The sequence below is a fragment of the Sminthopsis crassicaudata genome, chromosome 5, assembly GCF_048593235.1.
Source record: "Sminthopsis crassicaudata isolate SCR6 chromosome 5, ASM4859323v1, whole genome shotgun sequence".
Classification (NCBI taxonomy): domain Eukaryota; kingdom Metazoa; phylum Chordata; class Mammalia; order Dasyuromorphia; family Dasyuridae; genus Sminthopsis; species Sminthopsis crassicaudata.
In genome coordinates, this window is record NC_133621.1 from 151251338 (window position 1) to 151274558 (window position 23221).

Sequence of the window (23221 nt, forward strand, 5' to 3'; positions counted from 1 at the left end):
GAATTTGAATGCAGAATGATTTGAAATCTAGCTATTTATAATCATGACATAGACTTTTAGAAATAATCCCATTAGCCAGGTATTTTGAACAGGGATAAGAATAAGGAGCCACTATTTCATTAATATAAGGAATTCTCAAATAAGGAAACTCCTATGAAGGTAGACAAGTACATTTCCTGGAAATTACAGTCTTTTAAAATTTTTTCCATTCACAACCCCTTTTCTTCTGAGAAATTTCACATGACCATAATAGGTCTATAAAAATAGTTATAAAAATCAACTAATTACTGATAAGAAATCATAATTTTTTATCTCCCACATTGTTGCATGATTCCTTATAAGGCCCCGACTCACAGTTTAAGAAGCTTTGGCCTAGAGAACTGAGAAGTTATTTAGATAGTCAGATTTAGTCCTTAAATCCATGTTTTCTTGCCTTTAAGGCTGACTTGTTATTCACTAGGCCAGTGTACCAGAAAGACCAAAATGCTTTCCCCTTTATCTGAGCTAGCTAGCATAGATAGAGCTAGATGGGAGCATAAGCTAAATTCTTAAAATTCATTCAACAAAGAATGTTATTTTAAAACCCATTACTTTCTACAATATGAATAGAAGATTCACCACACCCTGAAGGGAAAAACTAAAAACATCTGTGATTTTAACACACTTTATTTTAATCAAGCAAATAATATTTTAGGTATTCAATTAAATATTACTATGCTAGCTACATTTAATTGTTTCTTATTGAAGATATAGTCAACATTCACTGTAATAACAGTTTCATCATGCTAAAAACTATACACACACCTGCACTTTAAAAAAATGTTTTCCTAGGACACTTTATCTACAGTACCAATGTTCGTGAAGGACATATTATTACATCAGCAAACTGTACAAACGACACAAAAAATAAAGGGAGCCACCAACATACAATTTACATTAAAGAAATTTTTTAGGGAAGGGGATACATAATCTTTACATTTGGCAGTTTATAAGATTTCCTTAAAAAAGTAATAAAATTATATACATTTTAATAATGTCCCAAAGAGAAGATATTAAATAGCACAAATAACATTACAAAACTAAACATCCATATTGCCTACCAGGTTATATCTATGTGATATGAGTGAAACTGGATACATTACTCTAATCATTTACCTTAAAGCAATTGTATTTTTCACTTCTGTACCAAGATCTTGAAACTTCTGTGGAAGATTTTTAAAATTATTATTATCTATAGACACTGATGCAGATTTCTGCTACTTTTACAGAGGAGAAAATAATAGTTTAACATTTAAATTTCTTTAACAGTCAAAATATCTATAGTTGAAGCAACTTTGGAAACTGTTTTTGGAACATGAAATTTGTATTCAGTCTTTAAAAAAACAAATTTCACATCCTAATTACTAATATTCTGTATTCTATAAGTACCTATTATTTTTCAGGCCCAAGTGAGACCACCATATTAATAAATCATAACTTATAACTATTTAAATAATAAAACATATGCTTACATCCTGATCAATGATCAGATTCATTTTGGAAATGACTGATCTTTGAACAGTTGTAACTTGGCAGTGTTAGGTAGGATGGTCTTTGGACCTTTTTTCTCTATTGACTGCCATTCATACTAATAGATGAGGTCTATGATGAGGTCATTTTTCCACTTCAAAAAATGGAAGGAAAGAGAGAATTGGGGGGAAGTTTTTACTCAAGAGCTTTCAGTAAATGTGAATAGAGGAGAAAATTGCATTTTAGTCTTTTTCTCCCTGATCACTATTCTTAGTGGAACCATAAATATTAAGCAATTCCCTCCAAAAAGTGCTTCTGACATAAATCTGGAAGCTTACAAACTTTTTTCAACATTGTATAGCTTCTGAATAGCTATTTCTAAAACCAGTGTATTTAATGTATTAACTTATTAGCTCAGACCTTTAGAAATAATTAGGTTAATATAAATAGTACCATGGATAAAAACGGAATTTTTTAAATGCATGAAAGCGTTAAAAATTGTTGTTGTTTTTTTTTAATCAAGTGTGGACTCTTTTACTTATTTTTCTACAAATGTGGCATTTCCTTTTTTGTTTCATTTCCCCAAAAAATACATCCTTTGGCACCTTAAATGTGACCAAATTCTAAAATCAGCTTCACCACTCAGGACAACACTGGCCAATTACAAATAATAATATTCCAAGGAATTGTGCAGCATTGTCCTTTGTGAAAAAAATAATGTCTATTGTCTGAGACAAACCAAAAAACACCTCAAAAATCAGGCTGTTATAGTTGGGAAGAAGGATGCCAGCTTCATCTTCTTGTCTTATTTTACCTCTTTATAATTCTTTTGGACAGCTCCCATCAAAGATCTTTATTATGTTGAAGATGCATTTATACTTGGGTGCAAGCATATATGCCATAAGGAATAAATATTCAAAGATTCACACAAGCAATCTAAACATTCAGTTTTTTGAACCTTTTGCAAATAGTGTTTCACTTAAAGTACATAAATATTTTTCTTTATGTACTATTTATTTATTCATGCATTTTTCAACATATCTTTTGCCAACTTAAAAAAAAAATTTGCTATACAATATATTTATCAGTTTCTTTCCTCCATGTACTTGGTGACTTTTCAGTATAAATGAAAGTTGTAAACCTGGTATTTGTTTCCATATATAAAACCATAAAAACAGTTAGCAATTTATAATCATACTTCAGGGAAATAAAATCAAAACATTGCTTCCCTGATCTGAACTGAAAGGTATTCTAGTTATATTTCTGTAGGTAGCAACATTGGTTTTGGAAGGGAAGGTAATTCATAAATTAGATTCTGGGTTAAATTAAAAATTTATATGCACCATGAGGACTGTGATAAGCCTAGTGCTAGTCAGAATTTTATAAGGAAAATGCATGTTTAAGTTCATTTACATGCATTTTTCAGGTGGGGGTAAAAGATTTTCTTGGGTATTCCAACAAATTCTTTGCTCAAAGTATGCTCTGAGGAAACAAAAATGAACCAACATGCTGGGAGCATACAGAAATAAAAAAAAATAAGCTGCACTGACAGGGAAACAAAAATTATGATCCAGGTAACTGATTCCTCCTGTTTCTACTTTTTCGGCTATTGATGAGAGCCTTTAATTTGCCATAGTCCCCCCTCATTTTTTGTGATTCATCTCCTTGTGGAGAGGCACTCTGTTGTCGGGTGTCTTTGCAATACTGGTTAATCATCTGCATTTCTGAGTGGCTGAATGCCCCTACAAAGTCCTTTGGATGGAATTGCAATGCTCGGACAGAACTGGCCCAGGTCCAGGGAGACCACTTGTCAGTCACAAAAGCTATCATCTCTGAATCCAAGACCTTGAAGTTTATCTTGGCTATCGTTTGCTTGAAACTGTTTTCTGTGGCGATACAGTGGTAGAGTCCTTGATCAGAATCTTGGACAGAACGAATTAGGAGTCCTTGTTCCGTGGCAATGATTCTTTCATTAAGTTTGACCTAGAAAGCAATACGTTGAAGAAATTTTTCAAAGATTGAAATACACTGCATTCAGCAGAAAGATTTTGGCTGTATTTTGTCTGTTTCATTCCTTGGTTGGATAATGCTAATCCACGAAAATTTCATATACCAAAGAAGCAAAATTGTTACTGGCTTATCTTTTTTTTTATTTATTTATTTTTTTTTTTAGTTCATTTGCCTAATGCACAAGGGTATGAGTCCTTTAAAAGGACAATTAACATGCTACAGGTCAGGTATTTTGAAACTGTTTTTTGTAACATGAGAAGGGCTACTAAAAATGTGTGGATGAAATAAAACAACTCCAACACACTACTGCAGAAATTATTAAAATGCCTTTTAGATGTCACTCTTTTTTTTATGGTAGAAATCCTGAATAGCATTGATTGTCTTTGGCACTAGAATCAGATGTACCTTAATTCAGTGCAATTTAAGCTAGCATGCATTATAAAGGAAAACAGTAAACAATATAAAATATTTATTAGAGTAAGAAGTTCCAAAATCTTCAATAAAGGAACATATCACTAGATTATGTTCTATTTTCTCTCAGTGTTATAGAATAAAGAAATATTCAAAAGGCTGAGGACTCCAACAATAATAAACTATACTTTATTCACAAATATAAAAATAATTCAGTGAATAAGAAAGATTTGCTAATGCGGGAGAAATTTTGAAATTTTAATTCTAATTAAGCCCCAAAATAAAAATCCTAAATAAATTGAAAATTAATTTTCTGGAAATCATTATGTATATTAAGGATGCAGTGTGGCATTACTTTTGCTATAAAAGGCAAAATTAGAAACACTTGTTAAATTTATTCTGCATTTATCATTTATTTTATCATTAACAAATTATATACAAAAGGATTATCTATTAGTCATCTCTATATAGAGATCTATTGTTCTATCCTTTGAGAAATCTAATTCCTGGAAGGGAATGTAGATATATGAAGCAAGCTTCTGTGTGCATACTTTGGACCAGACCTTTAATTTCAATGGTATAGAGCAGAAATTTCCAAATATTTTTGATTTTCTGCCCTCAATCCTTAATTTAAAAATTAAGTATATATTTCCAAGGTGCATGTATTTACTGTCCTGAGCATAGAGCACAACCTCCTACAGGTGCTTCTAGCAGGTAATAGAGAGGACAGAATGAGCAATTAATTTTCACAATTGTACCCATGTAATTGCTACTGTAGGTATTCAGATACTGTTTAAGTTCTAACTAATCCGAGGGTCTTCAGCTGGCTCAGAAATAGAACAATGGGAGATTACATGGCACAGGAAATAGGCAGAGTGGGGAGATACTGAGGAATGAGATTACTTTTGTGCCAAAGTTAGTCCCATTATTGCCTATTTGCTAAAAGGTGCCTTCAGTATTCTCATCCCCGCAGTGGTTGACTACACTTTCCTTGAGGTCAGTTCACTGCATTCTGGGAGTCAAATCACAACCCCACAGGAAATCCCAGATCTCACTTTTGAGAAAACTCAATATCGGGAACCCCCTGTGAAGAATGAATACTAGTGCAAAGCAGCAGTTGTTCAACAATAGATATGAGTAACCTGGGATACTGAGAGGTTAAATCCTTTGCAAAAAAGTCATATGGCCATTAAGAATTAGAGGCAGAGCTTGAAGCTAGATCATCTTGACTCCTAGAATAATTTTCACATATGAAAATATAAAGGTGATTTTAGTTCTACTTTATGCATTGCTTCTTAATATTCATTTAAGAATAAGTGAATGAGTTCTCATGTGGTGGCATTACACTGGCACTTCTCCCAAATGTCCACCACATTCTAGAAAATACATTATTGAGAAAACCTTGTCATTGCAAGATCCCCTAAGCCTGGGACTCCATCTCTTCATTAATTGATTCCCTTTGATTAGAGGATGGAGTTGTATACTCTTCAACCTTTATTTGAGGCGGGAACTCAGTTCATGATTTCCATTTCTTACCTAGTTACACCGTCCTATGGCTTCTCTACCATTTCTCTGTCTCAAGCAATTTCCTTTGCCAACTTGGTCTATCCCTGGAAGTCCCTTAGGCACCTTCCTTCAAGCCTATTATTCCATACTATTTTTATTTCTATCTCCACATATAATACCAAACAATAATTGGTATTTTATAAATGCTTATTGATTATTGGATGAATGAAAAATTCAATATAAAATGTAATCTCCTTGAGGGCAGAGACCCTCTTTATCATTTTTTTCCTTTATATTCCTAGATCTCACATAGTAGCAAACTAAATGCTTAGAAATAAATATTATTGAATGTATAAAAATCATTGGTTTCAGACAAAATACTGATTGTAGTCAGTAGTGTCTTGGAATTTCCCTCTCTAGAGACATGTTCAATGAAGGTAAGAGGAAAAAGCAAATTTTCCTTCAAAAAATTAGGCAATAAAAAAGAAAGGTAAGGCTGATTAAGATCAAAGTAGAAGGAAGCAGATAGAAATAGAGTGAGATGGTTGTTGAAATTTAAATTTTCTTTGAGAAGTCAGTAAGGAGTTACTCCCACTTTAAATGACCTTGTGATATAATAAATAAAAGAAAGGAAGTTTTTAAAGTGTGGTCTTGCAATGAAGTTAAGAGAGAACATTGATATGATTTACTATGAGACATAGTTTGCAAAATATTTCAAATAAGGATTTTTTGCTGTTGTTAATGGCTAGAGGGAGAGAGAATGGGTAGCCTTCCTTCTACTTATCTCCTCCCTCACACACATCCTTACAAGCTTATGTCTCTGGGAATTTGCTCTGGGTCATAATATAGTTAAGGCAAAATAAATGGGGAAGGGAAAGATTGTAAAGAATTTGAATGGGGTGAATGTAAAATTAATGAGAGACTGGAGTTCAAGAAACATCTAAATCTTATTTTAGTCAGTCTGAAAAGCAATTAGGAAGCACAGTAATAAAAGACTAATTCTTTCAGGTAAAATACAGTTTAACACTACTTTAGAAGATTACATGTTTAAAACATCACACATTAGAAATTAATTGTTCCTCCAAAGAGCACTTGGTAGAACTGATGGGAGTTTCTGAGCAAGACTTGGTGAGGAACACTCATGGTGAGACAAGTCAAACATTTTCCATCTTACCTCATTGAAATGAAATACAAATATTCTTCTTTTTAAAAAATAAAGCAAATTATTTTTCATTCTAATACTTTAAACAAAATCCCTATCAATATAGGTATTTTATATTTATTATGGGGCTCCAGGTATAGAATATTACATATATTGTCAGATGATGCATGGAAATCTGTTTTCCTTCTATATGTTTCTTTGTTATAAGGGATGGTTCTTGTTGGGACTTAATGGAATCTGACTATGCTGTTTAAAAAGTTAGGAAAGAAGACACCAATTAAACAATTTTTAAATAAATTCATTATGGAGAGAAAAACAATAGAACCTTACTAAATGAAATAAATGGAAATATTAAGTTATTACATGCTCCTCCAGTATTTCTAAAGCAAAAAATAATCAAGAACATTAGGGCACACATTAAATTTTTGACATACTGAGGACATCTGAATTAAAATTCAGAGAAAGTAAGTATTCAATTCTGAACAATTTTAGAACATTTATCATAATGGAAATTTTTCTGTTGAAAACACTACTGAGTGTGCATTTACTATTGCATAAATAATCTATTACTAAAGAAGAAAGATTTCTTTTAACTTAGTCTTTGATTTTTGTAAATATGGTTGTCTGAAGTAATTTTTCTATCTTATGGGAAAATTCTTCAAATCTTATGGCCTGGGAGTTACAAAATTCTCAAAGACATAGGGAGCAAGTGCACATTAGTGTACAAAGTCTGGGCTAGATTGGCCACAAATTGTATAGAACTTGGACCCACGTGTAAATGTAGGAGTCTTTGGAATTTCCCATACTATGCCACAATTCCTCAAGACAAAGAGGCATTCATTCTATGCAATGAACAAAAAAAAAATCCTTAACAACTTGGGAACAACTAACATAGGTTGATAGATAGTTAAAGACCAAGTCATATTGCAAGCTAAACACAAACTCCAAGATAATTCACAAAATACATAAAACAAAATTAGGAAAGGTGCAGAAAGATTCTTGGATACCATGACAAATAGTGCTCTAACATTTCATACTTGCTAGGTAGATGATCAAAAGAGTGGAGAACAACCTCTCCTATTATACTTAATAGGAGACATTTTTCTGAATTGCACCAATTCCTAATTACTTAAAATGTGGCAAAAACCACACACTAAATCTAACAGGCTCTATGAGATTTCCTCAGACGTTTTTTGCAAAAGGTAAGTATATTTCACACTACAAAAAGGATTGATTAGAATTTTTCCTATTTTTAAAGGACAATCTGATATCAAGATTTTGGAATTCATTATATATAATACCTTCTGCCATTAAAAAAATCATTTTCTTCTTACATCACTGGATTCTAAAACAGCTTTCTCAGAGCATCAGCATCAAATCAACTTTTCCTTGGTAAGAAATAAAGTTTTTTCCTTCTCAAAGGAACAAATAAAGGCAATTTTTTCCCATAAGCCAATTCCTCTAATCTGAAGTTGAAATTTGGGAGCTATGGTCCATCATGGCAATGGAAGCTGAGAAGATGATAGTTGCAAAATGTTGTTGTTTTGTCTTAAATATCTGTGTTTACACTAATTTATTGCTGATAAATTCAAATTTAAAAAATGGGCAAGTCCCCTTTGTCTTCACCATCATATCAAAGTGCTCTGATAAAAGAATTTACCCTTAGGATTTGAACATATACTATTTCTTTTCCATATGCAGCCTCACATCAATGCCAAACTCTGACTGCCAAAGCCCTTGTTCCAACAACTTTATGATGGAACAGGAACACTCAGAGAGGTTATCTAATTAATCTATCAGCTTTTAGGGCATCTGATTTTAAATAACTTGGCACCTGTCATCCTGAAGGTATAAAAGGATGTTCGTATGCTATACTTAACTGGTTTGATTTGAAGCACGCTGACCCACTGGGTGATTTAGGGCCCTTTCACTAGGTTGATTGATTGCTACTAAACTACATCACTCACCTCTTTCCTTCTGTCTTTGTCTTTCTGTAAGAGCCATTTGATAGATGCCTGTGGAGATTTGGGAGTGCACTCAAGGAAAGTGGTGTTATTTTTTACTCCATATTGAATAATCTCAGCTGCATTTCTATAAGCTGTGAAGCAAAAGAATGAAGGTATTTAGAACCTCTTTTCCCTCCTGTGTGCTACATTTAAAAAGGCAACTTAATTCTTAAAATTAAGACCCATTAAGAACTCCTTTCATAATTTAGTTTCATGCATTCAAGGTCATTAACATTGATATCTTTTTTGTCCAAATCCTGAAATTGTTATTTTGGGGCCGATTCTAACAAGGTGTCATGTTAATTAGTTCATTAATTTCCTTCTTTTCCAAGTATCATATTGGATGAAACCGGTTTGAGATGATATTTATTTTTAAACTGAAATTTTGATGTATAAACATTTAAATGAATGCTCTGCAATGGTGTGATAACAAGGCAAACCATCTACTTGGTGTCCATCATATTAGTAACATGACCAGATCATAAATGCATTAGGTATTAAAAAAACAAGATTATTCAATTAAAAAAAAAGTTGTGTTAAAATTATATATAGAGAAAAAAAGTGGCATTGAGACTAAAAGAGAAAAATAAAACTGGCTTGATTAGCTATTACATCAGTCCAGATTTATTCAATAAAAAATAAGCTGAATTATACTGATTGAAAGGAATGCAACGACAAACTTTATTGAATAAAGGGTCAAATTCCATGAAGGGGAAACACTATAGGAGGTGGGATACCTGCAGTTCTGCATTAACATAAATTAGTTGAGCAATAATAATACACATATATTTCCCGATAAAATACTTGGAATGACAGTTTAAAAGATTCTTACTAAGTCATTTAACTTATTTGCATTTTATGTAGTCATAAAACCTTAAATATATAATGGCTGATTTCAAAGATAAGCTATCTTTATACAAAATGAAGGACTTTTTTCAGCTAAAATACCTTTTAGATTGAATCCTCTGCATTGAGTCATTGGATTTCCATGTCTCACATCTTGCCTACGACTCCGCCTGAGGGTTTAAAGCATTTAAAGAATGATTAATATTAGCATTGCCTGTAGTATTTTAATTTAATTTCAAGTGACACCATTATCATTTGGTTATATGGCACTATGTGAGGTAAAAGAAAGAACAGTGTAAAGTCAGCTTATCTGATTGATTTGACTATATATCAGCTGTATGAAGGGAGAATATATCTTAAGGTATATTACTATATATATATTTATATAAGGTATTGAATATACCTTAACTTTTCTGAATTTCATTTTTCTGATCTGAGAAAAAGAGCTAACAATAACTATTCTTAATTCTATCAGTAGTACGGTCATGGCAATCTCTGAGATCATGAACTTGGGAGAACTCTTGGTAAAGCATTTTGTAAATGTATGCATTATTATTACTATTTTTTTTTTTTAATTGGAAACTGTAAGCTGAAAGGAACCTTAAGAGATCCCATAGAAACTGCTTATTTAGGAAAAGGATCAAATCTAATCCATCCCATTAAATTGCAAATGAATCTTAGATTATAGTTATTGCTATTGTTATTATTATAGTAAATATAACAATAAAAACCCCTAACATTTACATAGTACTTACTATGTGCCACATACTAGAATTCAATTTAATAGCCATTTGTTAGAAATATATTATGTATAAAGAATTAGAATAAAGGGAAATCTTACACTTAAATACCCAAACCTCTATACCATACTTGTTTAAAAAAAAAAAAAAAAGTACTCAGGAAAAGCTTTCTTATGTATTACCTAAAATGTTATATTTCTGCTTCACAGAATGTCTATTTTGCTTCTAGATTTAATTAAAATAACATTTCTTCCTTAGTCCCACCGGTATAAACTCTATGTAGACAGTATGGATATTGAACCTATTAAGTTCTATCAGTATCATGTCAGAGCTATAAGAGATTGAGGTAACTAGGGGAAAATAATCAGGTATCACTAATATATCATAAGATCGATTTGAAATTCATTGAGGAATAAGATCATTTCATTTTTAGTTTTGTATATTTAGGCCTTAGCATAGTATTTGGAATACAGTAGGCTCTTAATATTATTGTTTAATATTATTTTATAACTTATTTTATGAATTTCCCAGACCTATTATGCCATTCAAATTGTGAAATACTTATCAAGTAGAAATTCTCATTCATTCTCATATATGTAAATATATATGTTTGTATGTAGATGTAGGTGTGATGAGAATATATGCACACATGTATAATTGCCCCCTAGCATTTCACATTTTCTGAATGATTTATATAATAAAGAATAAACCTCTTCTCTTCTAAATCTTATTGTGAAAAGGATAATTAATTATATAACACTTTCATATAATTTCTGAATTTGGGTTGTAAAGCAATGAACTTTCTGAATAAAATTACATAAATTAAATATTGAAAATTTTATTTAAATACAAAGATAAATATTAAATAATAGAACAAACTGGGGATTAGTTTATAGTTCTTTTCAAAGTAATTTAACTTATATATTATTTCCAATATTTTAATATCAGTATGACTTAAGTTTATCTTGCTCTGATTAGCAAAGTGCTAAGCTCAATAAATATCTCTGGCTTTTAATCAATTTATCCAACTGGATCTGTGATTTCTTTGTTTGAGAAATATCTTTAATTATGAAAATTGCAATCCATTTATACCTGCCCATTTTATGCTTTTGACCATTTCCTACCATAAGATTACCTTAGGGCCTAATAGGATGGGCATCTTTCTTATATTTTTCTGACATTTAAGTTTCTGACAGCTAAATTGAGCTATCTGTCTTTTATGCCTTGTCCTTAGAAATTTCTCTGCAAATGTCTTTAATTCTTGTTCTTTGAATGAACAAATAAATGAAAATAAAAAGGCATTTAGAATATATTTAATATGTGCTAGTCACTATGCTAAGAAATTTATTATTTCTTCACATCAAACCCACCATGTACCTCTTATTTGTTCTTTGTTTGAAATTCATTTTCCATTTTGGGGAAGTATCATTTCCTTGTCTCATAGTCACATAAAACACTGATAGAATATTGACATTAAAATATGGACGTTTGTGTCATTAATTCAAAAGGACTTTTGCAATTTCCTAAAGGCAATCCAACCTACTCTTCTCTTCCTCTTACTTCTGAGTCCTATTCAATGCCTGTTTTTTTTATCCATTTTATGCATTGCCTGATGAAAATGATATGTTATTAATCATGATTGTTTCTTTTTTCAGTTTGAAAAGATTCAAATAATTTTTATGTAGCCTTAGGGAACATGTATGAAATTGCTCAAGTAATCATTTTACTCTATTGAATAAGCATAACAATATAGTGTATTCTGTGTCTTTTAGTCAAAATTCCTTATTCTCTACTCATTTCAAATCACTCAGACAACTTCCTTCATTTTCTTTCCTTCACCTCCATCTTTTATGAAAGTAGGGTCCTTCTTTTTGTGAAGGGTAATCTTTTTATTTGGAGTCTAGATTTCCCTCTCTTCCTGAGTGTTCCAGTAAATTGCCATCTTCTATCATCTTCTTTCTTTCTTTTTATCTATCATTTTCTATCTTCTATCTTCTTTAATTTTCCATTCTTACTCTCCATTATTTCTCTGTTGCCTACAAGATCCTATGTTGTTCATATCCTTTAAAATTATTCTCCCTTGAGTTTACCATGCCTGTGAACTATCACTTTTTACTCTACGAATATTAAGGTAAACTGTTTTAGAAAGCTGTTTACACCAGATGTTCTCCTTTTACTTCATTTCAAATACTACATTTGGCTCCCAAGTTCATAATTGACAGAATCTGCTCTCTCAGCAGTTATCTAATATCTATTCATTGTTAAATTTCAGTCCTTATTTTCTTAATCTTTGCAGTTTTTGAAACTATTGGTCAATTTATTTTGAATGATTCTCTCTTTCTTCACTATCCCTAATTTTTGGACTGCATTTTCTGGCTCTTCATCCTGCTCATTACTATTAACTCTAAGCATCCCCCAAAACTTCCCTTTGTGCTCTTCTCTTCTTCCAAGGTGTTCTCTTAAGCTCACATTCCTTCAGTTTTCATTTGTATGCAGACTGTTCCCCCATGTATCTAATTATAATCTCTATTTTAAAATCTAGTCCCATGTCACCAATATCTTTTTGAACATCTTGAATTGGGTGTCATTTAAGCATTTTAATTCAACATATCCAAAGGAGAACATGTTTTCTGTTTCCCCAAAACCTGTCCTCTTAAGAGCTTTCCTATGACTGATAAGAATCACTATCCTCCCATTCATCTAAGCTCACAACTTCAATGTTACTCTCCACTTCTTGTTCATACTGTTCATATAAATCCTCTTATCAAATCTTGTCTTTTCAATCTTTACAATATCATATATATATATGTGTGTGTGCATATATATATGTATATATATATATATATATATATAGACACAAATATATAAAATAAAAGGTTAGATCTAAATTCAGATTAATGGATTTAAATATAGACTCTAATGTTTACCAACTATAATTAGAATCCTATTGTTAATGTCAGGGACAACTTAGTGGGGCCAATGATGGAGGGCTGAACCTACAATTCAAATCTGAATTCAGACATTTTACTCTTCATGGACACCTTCTGTCTTCACTCACACTTGAAAGAGATACCAATTTGATAGCTCAAGAGAAAATCATGGGGTAGGGAGGGCCTGTGCCAGGGTATTGTCTGACTTCACTCACACAGACAATACCCTGGCACAGGCCCTCACTATCCCATCATTTTCTCTTGAGCTATCTAATTGGTTTCTCTTTCAAGTTTCACTATATTCCATCTTTCTCTCAGCTGACAAAGTTGTTTTTTCAAAACTCAGATCTGACCACATCCCCTCACTCTTCAATAAAACCTAATACCCTATTGGCACTGGGCATTAACATAATTTTTAAATTATTATATTAGCCAGCATCAGTCTGGATATTTTGTGTGGGTAGACCATTTTTTAGTAGGGGAAGAAAAAAAAAGCACTGATTAGATACTAGAAATATAACACTACATGTAGGATTCTACATATCCTCTCTAATAATACTGTGAGGTTAAGGATTACAAGTATTATTATTACTATTATTAATAATTTTACATATGGGGAAACTAAATATGATCAACTAAAATCATTATGTAGTAATTTTTGGTCCTGTTTAAATCATCATAATTCCATTTTGTTTTCTTGCAAATGTCCTGTGGTGTATTCATTTTCTTCTCTGGCTTATTTTACAAATGAGGAAACTGAGGCAAATAGTTAAGTAACTTGCCCAGGATCATACAGTTAATTAATGTCTGAGGCCATATTTGAACTTACAAAGAGAAGTCTTTCCAACTCTAGGACTGACAGTCTATCCAGTGAGCTATCTGGCTGACATATTATACATATTACCATGTCTTTTTTTAATTTTTTTTAACAAATGATGAAATTGAGGATCAGAAAAATAAAGTGATTTTAAAATTTAGTAACATTTTTGAAGAGATTATGAATGCCCTTCCTGATGTGACCAGTTGTTGTTCAATCATATCTGATTTTTTTGTGACCCTATTTTTTGGATTTTCTTGATACTTAAGTCATTTGTCATGTTTCTTCAACTCATTTTACAGATAAGGAAACTGAGGTAAACACTGTTAAGTGAATTGCCCATTGTTGCACAACTAGTAAGTATCTGAAGCCAGATTTGAACTCATGAAGAGAAATATTCCTAATTGTAGGGTTGGCACTCTATCCACTGTATCACTAAGCTGCCCTTGGCAAAATCTACATTCACACAATTAGTAAATATCAGAGTCTATTTTTAAATCCATGTCTTCTGAATTTAGGTCTAATCTTTTCCCTTAATGAAAAAGCAATAGAGCTGCCACTGATAGAAACTCCTTGTGTGTACTATAAGCAATCAATTTATTTGTAAGTTAAGCAACTGTTTATCAATTGCTGTCAGTCCTTGCTACCAATTTAAAAACAATACTCTCGGTAGAAGAATTCATAGTTTTATTAATTAACAATCCATCCTTTTGACAAAGAAGCTAATGATGAAATTCTATCTAAGAATTTTATTCCAACCCTTTCCATTTGCTAGTTTCTTTATTTACTTGATGCAGAAAAAAATCAAAATAAAAAAGTAGTTTATTTCCCATGAAGATTTGGTTCTAAATCTTCTTTTCTAGGTTCAATGGACAGAAGTTTCCTAGAGTCAGGAAGACCTGACTTCAAATCAGGCCTTATACATTTAACTAGTTGTGTACCTTTTTTGGGTTAGTCACTAAATCTCTATTTGTCTCAGTTTCCTCTCTTGTAGAATTGAGATAACAATAGCATCTAGTTCTCAAGTTTATCATGAGAAACGAATCAGAAAAAAATTTGTAAAATACTTAGTATACTGCCTGCACAGAGTAAGAACAAAATAAATGGTAGTTATCATCATAATCATCATAATGATGATGATGTTGATGATATTAATTGATCATGATATAATTTAATTATGTGTGATCAGCTCTCCCAAGGTAAGTTGTCTATGGGTTAATCCTCACTGAATTTGAAAACTATTGATTCTTTATATGGGAAATTTAAAATATTAATAGTTCCTACAGCTTTTTTGACTCTTCAAGATGATATTTGCCTTATGTAAATGCTTAGAGAATACTCAAAGATAATGGAAAAGATGGAATCCATGTGAATTTAATGATCATTTATTTGTAACAAAATTTCTGGTGAATGAGGGTAAAATGAAGACCCTTTAACAATGCAAACTGAGCTTTTATTACCTTTTTTTCTTCATTCTAATCAGACCATCTTGATTCTAAAATAGACATCCTATCAGAAGAAGAGCTTAGTCTTTTATCAGAATAGAATAGGTAATTTAATTGGTTTTAATGCACCAAAAAGGATGTGATTAAGATAAAGTTATGTTGAAGAAAAGCATGGAATCTATGGACAAGTCTGTGTTTTAGGAAAGAAATATACTGATAAGAGAAAGACACCTGAACAAATAGAGGCACATTCACAATCCAAGATAAATTTCTAAACCCACAAAAGAAAAAAATCTCAAACATGAGAGGAGAGTATCCATGTAACATAAAACTTTACTTCAAAAATAAACTCTGAGTATGGAAAACAAACCATTTGCTGTTCATAGCAAAAGTCTTGAAGCAAGAGAAGATTGCAAAGGAGAGGAAAGAGGGAAGATCATACAAGCACTCATGTATAAGACAAAGGCAATAAATAAATGTGAAAAAAATTAGCCTTTGACGTCTACAATGGAGATAATTTTATGCTTAGGAAATATGTCCTAAGCTGTATCAGCATTGATTCCAAGTAATAGAATGACAATGAGTATTGGAGATATTTTATATTCTTCAAACTTTCCAGATGGTAAAGAACACAAATATTAGTGCAGTGAAAGATTAAATACTAACATCACCCTATTTATATTTGAAGAAGCAGGTGATTTATATTTGATTATTGATATGTTTGACTAGTTTGATTGAAAATAATGACAAGTAGTATTCACACTTATTTGATTTGATAATTTGTCATGTTTTCTTTTCTCCTAATACCTCAACTTAGGCCACCTAAGATTAATACTCTCATGATGAAACGGTTGGAGTGTCTCCCATGAGATCAGGCACTCAACACACAGTTTATCCCAAATGAATTCATGGAGAATGTAGACCTCCCACCTGGTTACCCTATCTGTTTTATCTTTGGATACCAATGTGGAAGATGACAAATATCTTTTACGTAGGAAAACTAGTTTTTCTCCAATAAGAGAAGACATTTTAAGTCAGAGTTCTCTCATAAATGTTAAGCCATCTGATTAACCCTAAGCAGTTCAAAAAAATGGTTTCATTCTACAGAAATTCATTGTAGAAAGCAAATTTGGGGTTCTTTTTCAGTACTTTTATTTGCCTTGTTTGAGCCTTCCTGAAACTTTTTTTACCTAGCTCTGCTCCTATATAAAATATTCATGGCTGATTGTAGTCATGATGGCATCAGTACTTCTGATCCTGGAATCCATCTAGTTTTGTTCCAAGTGAGGAGGAATTAGACAGCAAAAAGCTAAAGAGATATTAGAGAATTAAGGAACATATTTCTGCATAAATGCAAAGGAGAGCCTGAAAATATATTCAGAAAAGAGAATAATCAATAGGAAAAGTTCATAGAGGTGGTAGTAAGAAATGGAATTAAAAATCCATGTATAAGTATTGCTTTTGCCAAGAAGTTTGTACTTCATCTTTTTGGACAGGATGAAGATATTAAAGAGTTTCAAGAAGTGAAAATGGAGTGTTGTGAGGAGATCAGATGGTATTCACGTCCATGAAATAGGAAGCTAGAGGCTCTGCTATGAATGTATTGGAAGAGTTAAGGCTGGGGATTGAGAAGAGATTGTTGGAACTGAGATAGAGATTAAATATGTTGAATATATGGGATATTATTTCATAGTTGGAAACTGCAGTTAAGATTATGCTATATGTGTTTAGTATTTTAAATTAGAATTTCATGGTTTTCTTTCCAATTCTCAGTATTCAGCCATTTGAGAGAAGCAGATAAATCAAGATAATGAATACTAGGGTTGAAGATTAAAAGATTAGCTAGAGATTCTAGGGTAGGAAGGCTACTGAATTTCTCCTACCACAAATGTTAGGCTCTCAGTAGACTGAAGAGAAAAACAATGACAATGACGCTTATATTCATTTTAGTAACAATTTACAAAATGCTTCATTGTTTTGAGACTACTGTTAAGGACTGAATGAGATATCAAGACCCTGAAGAAATTTGTCATACAGAGTGGAGGTGGAAAGAGTAGTATTTTAAGACACACAGATATATGATGTCTATACAAAAAGAAAAGAGAAAATTATGTGAGACCTGAGAGGAAAATATCAATATAAATTAGAAGGAATTTAGTAAGATTGCATGGAAGCTATGGCAAAAGAATGACTAGAAATTCTACAGATATCAAAGACTGTTAGAAGCTGCAATTCATGCAATAATAAGAAGTCAATGAGATTTTCCATTCTCTGCTTACATACCCCTCAATAAGGATATATTCAAAGTAATTCAAATTTTACTTTTATATAGCTTACCAATCTTAAGTTCATGCTACTGCAAGTTCTCACATAGTTTTTAATTCTACTTCCTGGGGCCAAATTGCTTTGCTGCAAGACAGTCCTTGAAATACCAACAGTGATCTAGCCATAAAATTTGACAATTTGTTTAATGTTAGAGAATATTCATCAAGCTTGGTTAATTGAATTCATCAAGAGCATCTAATGATTTCCCCACTTATCTAGGAATTTTGAACCATTATTTTCTTCCTAAACCAAAGATTAGAGACAAGCAGTAGGAAATAGTAGAAATTAAGGAAAGATATTGAGAAGATATTCTGGATGAAGAGTTGTTCAATGAGGGAGCATAGAAACATGAAGGGGAATTTTTTTTCAGAAAACATACCATCAAGCATCATTCTATTTTTTATAAGTCCTCAAATGTCAAATCTAGAGAAAAATTGCAACTTAACAATTGGACCCTTAGTAAAAAAGCAAACAAATAAAAAGTCAAAACTCTAGTCAGTGTTGCATTGCTATGCACAAATATGTAGTTACATGTTTTTAAAAAGAAAAGAAAACAAAACAAAACAAAAAAACCTGACCAACCTTTACTCCTGAAAAAAGAAAAAAACACATAAAAGTCCTGTCTTTATCTAAAACAGAATGAATATATAAATGAGAATATTAAATGCTTATCAAATTGTGGATACACGTTTTGTGGATCACTGCTGCTATTTTTAGAAAACTTATCAAGGACACACAATGGCACTGTGCTCCATTTCCTTGGATCTAGCACATTCCAAAAACATGAGCATTGCTCACTTCATTTAGAACTTGGATGTGGAATAACTCTACAAGTTCCATCTGAGTTCTGCCAGCTGAGTAACCTTCCCCCCTTCCCCCCATTATTGCCAACATTCTATCTGTCCAGTCTCATCCCATATAAGAATTTTCATTTTTTTTACCTTGTTCTTTCCTCTTCAACCCTTCTAAATATTCCTCCATGTGCCTTTTGCTTCCCCAAAACTCAGTTCTTTGATAAACCCTACCTATAATTTATATTTTCTTGTCACCATGCTTTATCTTATGCTATTTCTAGAATACTATCATGTTTAGAATTAAACTTAAAAGCTAACCTCTCCAGAAAGCGTTCCTTGCTCTACCCAAACATGAAATCACAGAATTTAGGATCAGAAGGAAGTTAGGAAACTACATAGTTCAACTTCATGTTGCAGATAAGAAAACTGAGACCAAGTGAGATACAATGCTGGACTATTTCCCTGCAACATGTGTTAACTTTCCCTAAAACACAACAAAAATATCCTTCTTCCTTCACTGGTCTCTGTTTGCCTTTCCGAATAACTTAAGGGAATAAAAAAGTCTTACTTATGTAGCTGAGACCCCTTCGACTTGGTGACTATCTGAGTCACTGTATTTCACTCTGCTGATTATATGTATTTCTATATGGAGACAACCAAGGTCTGTGTCAAGAGAAAATAAATGCCACTGTATCCTTGTTACATGTGTTTCCTGTGTTAGGGCAAAATAAACCTCCTTTTGTTAACTTTTTAATAGCTTGCAAATAAGTGCCTTGTTTGGTCCCCAAAATGGACCTGAACTAGTTTGTTCTAGGTATGGCAATAGTTGTACTTCTCACACCAAAATAGCTGAAGTAGTAGACCCAAGGCCATACTATTAATAAGTGTCAGAGCCAAGATCTGAACCCAAATCTTCTGATTCCCAAAGCAATAGTCTTTCCATTACACCACTCAATGACTGGCCCTCCCCAGCTTCCCACAATGCCTTCTCTTTTTGCATATTTTTTATAACAAATACACTTGTTTACTATATTGATTTTTTACTAATATATTCATGTATCATATTTTCTCTCTTGACGATAAGCTCCATGAGAGCACGACTATCCCAAAGTTGAGCTTTATATTTCTCCTCCAAAATTTGAAATAAGATGATGAATTCTGTATTAGTTTGAAACAATAAGAACTTACCTCTTTCCTGTTGGATAGAATCTGGAACAAGAACTACCATCCCAGGCACAGTAAGGATCTCTTGCTAAGCAGCAGTCAGCACAAGCTGTCCCGTAGATGTGACAGCGGTGTAGAGACACTTGGGAAACCCCTTCATTGGAGCTTACATATAATTGTTGCTGTTAAAGGAAAAATGAAGATGCATATCAAATGCAGTACATAAAACAAGACTTTGAACAGTGATATTCTATACTGCAAGTGTATAACCTTTTGGGGATTGATTTTGGAACTAAGAACCATCAGAATTCTATCAAAGGATAAACAAAATTTTCCTACATTAATATTCTTATGACAGTGCTACTTTTCTGTTAAAATGCTCCAAGTCCTATATAGAGCATTTTTTTTTTTGTTTTTTAGACATCATATTTCACTGTTTTCCACTTCAGGTTGGAACTAACATATTAAAATTTAAATGTTGAATAATTTCTTTGAACTTTGTTCTTTGCTATAATATAAGCTGGCTGTCTTCTTCCTGCTTTAAATTTAGCAGTATGTCAACTTAACCCAGAATAAAAGAGTGGTAGTTGTGTTAGGATTGAGAATTTTTTTTCTTATTTTATAAATAGAAAGTAATTCTAAGTACAAGGAATAAAGATATAGTTATCACATATTTTTGTAGATAAACTGTTCACAAAAAATTTAGATTATTTTATGATGAACAAAAATTAATTTTAGATATATTATGGATTGTTTCTCTCCTTTCTACCCCAGGAATGTCTGCAGATTTCACTTGTGACAGTATCCTCAATGAGAATCTAAAAAATCCAAGCTTTATTGGTTGACTTTTCAGAAGATACTTGGGATAAAAAAAATCCAAGCATTTCTGCATCATTTGGTCTCTGTACGTCTGTGCGTATAACAGTGCCTGACACACAGGAAGCACCTAGTAAATGTTGATTCATTAGTTGCTAGTATGGAGACCACTTGAAGTTCTTGCTTTTTCCTAAGGTATGCATAAAAGTTATAAAAACAAGAATCCTCCTGTCTGAAGATACTTGCTATAAATCACAATAGGTTTGACTTAAAGAAGAAATATCCTCAAGTTAGTCTGATTGATAATTCCCCAGCTTACCCCAAGCCCACTCAGTTTGAGATAGGTAGAAAATCATATAGGTAAAAGAAGGAAAAAGAAAAAAAACCCTCTCTTCCCTCTTCCAGTTTTAAATAAATCTCTAAACAGTAAAATAATTTATAGGTTTATACAATTGAAATCTGCTATTGTATCTCTAGACACACATGTAATAAAATATGATATAATGAGAGGGGTATGGTGTGTATCAATGACCTATGGTTTACCAATCCTATTTATAGCTGCCATTAGCTTTACTTTTTTACAGAGTTGTTAGAAGCTTGGAGTTACATGTGAATTCACAGCTAGTCTGTGTCATTGGCAGGATGTGAATCCATATCTTCCCAGCTCCATGTCTGGCACCTTGTACAGGGCACCATGATGCCTCTCAGTGGATTGATCAAAGTGATGTAATTGTTGTTTATTTACACCTGACTCTTCTTGCTATCTTGGACCATACTGGCCATGGGGTTTTCTTGGCAAAGCTACAGGAAAGTAGTTTTTTTTTCCCCTGTGAATTAAGGCAAATGGAGGTTAAGTGATTTGCCCAGCATCATACAGTGAATAAGTTTATGCACAGGCCCATGTCATATTACACACACTTAACCTCTGTTTGCCTAGGAGGCACTTAGATGGCTCTTGTGGAGAGATCACTGAATCAGGAAAATTAAAGTTCAAATTTGACCTCAGAAACTTGTATCTGTATGTGTGATAATGTACATACATACATATATATATACATATATATGGATATATATATAATCACACACATACATACACATACATACATACATACAAGTTCATTTTTCACCCTTCTCCTTTTACCTAGCTGGGCTGAACAAATAATTTCCCGTTAACTTCAAAAGGACAATCTGCCTTTGGATTAGTTCCCTGGGGCACAGAAGATGACTAATGGCTTCTTGTTGCTTGAGGAAAATGTTTCTCATCCACCACACAAACATTTTTACAGATGAGACCTTTATTTAAATATGCCATTTATTGTTCTTCATAAAAGTTAGTCAAGTGTAAAGAGTACATAGTACACTGTGGAATTTTTCTTCATCTGTTTGACCTGGAACCCTTAAAGAGCTACACTACAATTATGTAATCACAGTTGGGTTAAACAGATGATGCCTTAATGCTACATTTCAAGAAAAATACAACTCATAGTATTGAGAGGGAAAGGAAAAAATGAGAACAAAGACTAATGAAAAACATAAAAATGACCTCTGACAAATCAACTTCTCTCACTGTCACTGAGGTTTTTAAATCTAGTAATTCTACAATTACCCCCCCAAAAAACAAAACAAAACAAGTTCTTTTAAGAGGGTTAAGGTAAAGCTCAGAGGTCATGTAATAATCTGGTGGCTTTACTTGTTTCCTAATATTTTCATTTGGACCAGTCCCTTTAGTTCTTAAGTCTTAGTTTTGAGGAAGAAAGTAGAAGAGGTAACAGTTTCTTGAGTGGATCTTGGTGTGCCAAATCAGAAAGAACACTGTGTAACCCTCCCTCCCCTAGTTAGAAGACTGGGATCTGAATCCAACTTGTAGGATTTCCTATGACTCCAGGCAAATTATTATCCATCTGAGCCTCAGCTACCTGTTTCACAGAAATGTAGGAAAGAACTCTGTACAGAACTTTGTAACCAAGGAAGCTGTAAATTAAAGTAACCTAATTATTAACAAAACCAGCATAATATATTGTGCATACGGATACAGTGTGGTGCTGTACACCAGGTGATAGTAGGGTGAGGGAAGGACCATATTACCAAATGAATAATAGAACTGTGTTCTTTGATGCACATAATAAATGTGTCTGTATTCAGAAATTCAAAACTGGTAACTATGATTATTTTATTGATAATTTGGTAAACCTCTCTGACAAAAAAAAATTTGAAAATAATTTATGGTGTTTAGTCATTTTTCAGTCTTTCTGGAGATCCTGGGGATAGCATTTCCTGCGTTAGATAATTTTACACATAAGGAAACTGAGGCAAACAAGATTAAGTGACTTGCCCAGGGTCACATGGTTATTAGTATTTAAGGCTAGATTTGAACTCAGGAAGATGAGTTTTATCTACTATGCCACCTATTTGTCCCAAGAAAAGGCATAGACTTATTATTAACAACAATTTTATACCTAGGAAATCATTAAATCAAGTCTCTATGCCAAGGTAGAAAAGATTTTGACCAGAAATATTCATATTTAGTCGAATAAGATTTGGTTTGAATCATAAAGATAAGAACTTTTCCTTTTCTAAATTATATGGAGTATGACTTTATTTCTTAGACTGGCATCTTAATTATGTATGTAGTCAACTTCCTAACACTTAGAACTGACCCAAAGTAGAAATAACTTAGGAAATAGCCAATTTCCTATCACCAGAAATCTTCATAAAGATGTTTCATAGCCGCTTGTGAGGA

At 32.4% G+C, this 23221-nt stretch overlaps 1 protein-coding gene across 2 annotated transcripts in view; it reads right to left on the reverse strand.

Moving 5' to 3' along the window:
- Positions 1-650: 650 nt before the first annotated feature.
- SEMA3C (semaphorin 3C) overlaps positions 651-23221 on the reverse strand; it is a 193053-nt gene continuing 170482 nt past the window's right edge. For both annotated transcript variants that reach the window (XM_074268486.1, XM_074268487.1), the window contains 4 exons: positions 19690-19847; positions 9553-9620; positions 8566-8696; positions 651-3492 (listed from right to left, as the gene is read on the reverse strand). In XM_074268486.1, coding sequence (XP_074124587.1) covers positions 3073-3492; positions 8566-8696; positions 9553-9620; positions 19690-19847 — 777 coding nt within the window. In that variant the 3' untranslated portion in view covers positions 651-3072. The remainder of the gene's footprint in view (positions 3493-8565; positions 8697-9552; positions 9621-19689; positions 19848-23221) is intronic.